Source organism: Chrysochloris asiatica, unplaced genomic scaffold, assembly GCF_000296735.1.
Source record: "Chrysochloris asiatica unplaced genomic scaffold, ChrAsi1.0 scaffold00017, whole genome shotgun sequence".
Lineage (NCBI taxonomy): Eukaryota > Metazoa > Chordata > Mammalia > Afrosoricida > Chrysochloridae > Chrysochloris > Chrysochloris asiatica.
The window spans coordinates 17,143,961-17,145,686 of record NW_006408535.1 but is presented as its reverse complement, the minus strand read 5'-3'; the positions used below and the strand labels follow the sequence as shown (position 1 = coordinate 17,145,686).

The 1,726-nt window shown below is 44.6% G+C and overlaps 1 protein-coding gene across 1 annotated transcript in view; it reads left to right on the top strand.

Moving 5' to 3' along the window:
• The first annotated feature begins 1,291 nt into the window (after positions 1–1,291).
• NUBPL (nucleotide binding protein-like) overlaps positions 1,292–1,726 on the top strand; it is a 340,480-nt gene continuing 340,045 nt past the window's right edge. Inside the window, exon 1 of the mRNA XM_006835362.1 lies at positions 1,292–1,399. Within this exon, the coding sequence (XP_006835425.1) occupies positions 1,292–1,399 (108 nt within the window). The remainder of the gene's footprint in view (positions 1,400–1,726) is intronic.

The following is a 1,726-nucleotide window of genomic DNA, read 5'->3' as shown; positions in this document are numbered from 1 at the left end:
TCGTTATGAGTTGGAGTCGACTCAGTGGCACTTAATAACAACAGAAACATAGGAATAACATACCAACCTCAAAGAATTATTGTAAGGTTTCAATATTCCAAGGTCAATTGGCATAACATAATACACAAAGTCAATGTTCTACATCCAACTTTGGTGAGTAGTGACTGGGATCTTGAAAGCTTGTGAGCAGTCAACTTAGGTGCAACTATTGGCCTCTACCATCTTGAAGGAAGAACAGTGATGCAAATTGAAGATATTTGGAAATAATTAGTTTAATGAACTAATGGACCACACAAAAATCCATGACCCTGAGACCAGAAAAACTTGATTGTGCCTGGTTACCACTATCGACTGCTCTGGAAGGGATTTCATTAAGAAGGTCCTTGATAGAGTGGGAGATAAATGTGGAACAAGACTCAAAAATCATAAAAAAGGACCAGCTTTCTGGTGGGATGGACACTAGTGGAATTTTCGAGACTATGGTCCTTAATCACCCTTTAGGTCTGGAAATAAACTCACCTCTAAGGTTCAGTTTTTTGACAAACAATAGAGAAGTTGATAAGGGGAATAATAGCAATAGTAAAGTATGCACATCTTAGAATAATCAACCATTTGAGAGCAAAACGACAGCAGCTATTCAAGAATAAAACTCAGAGGGTTAGGAAAGAAGGAGGAGTAGAAACTGGTAATGCAGAGATGAAGACGGATAAATGATCTTACATTGAGGGGATTTAATCAATGAATCACAACAAAATGTGTATGAATTGGTGAATGTAAAACTGATGATCCACTCTGTAAACTTCATCCAGTTCAAATAAAAAGTTAAAAAAAAAAAAATGTCAAGTACCACGGAGTCGGTTCTGACTCATAGGGACCCTGCACGGTTTCCGAGGTTGTAAATATGTCTCCCGCGGAACGCCTGGTAGTTTTGAACTGCCAATCTTTAGGTTAGCAGGCTAATTCGTAACCACTACGCTACCACAACTGGCTGCAAATAAGACCACCACAGTAAGTTAGATTACTTGCTTGAAGAAATTTAAAGGAGCCTAGTCGTGGGGCTGTGGGTTAATACGCCAGACTGCAAAGCCGTTTGAACTGCAAGGTCGGCGGTTCAAGTTCAACAGCTGCTCCTTGGAAATCCTGTACAGGATCCCTATGGGTCGGAATCGACTCCACGGCACTTAACAACAACGAGTCGCTAGGGAGAGGAAGCCTAACGTTGTCATGTGACGTCATCATCCCGCGCTAACTGCGACGGTTTCCGGGCCCCTTCTGGGCAGTGGTGCAAGCGATGGGTTCGTGGCAGCATGTGCTGCTTTTTGGTGAAGTGTTGCTCCGGCGTTGTGGCGGGGTCACAGCCCCAGTTGGTGGCAGTCGAACGTTGGTTAGTCGGCGCCAGGTCCGTGGTGCTGCGAGGCCGGCAGAAGAGGGCGGGGCAGAGATGCAGGGGCTGCAGGGCGACATGTGATTGCACTGTCTTCTGTCAAGGACTCCCCGTAGTCCCTCGTGGGCCCTCTGCGCTCACCAGGCTGCTCAGTTAGACTAATGTTGACTGGACGTCCCCACCTTGTAGGCAGACTCCCATTAGGGCCAGGCCGAGGGATAAGAATGAGATGGTTAGAACATGGATGTGTATATTACACATTGCTTTCCTGATTTTGGGTTATTTTAAAAATAAATTAAAGGGAAGGAAAACACATAGACGATTTAACGACATAAAATAGGC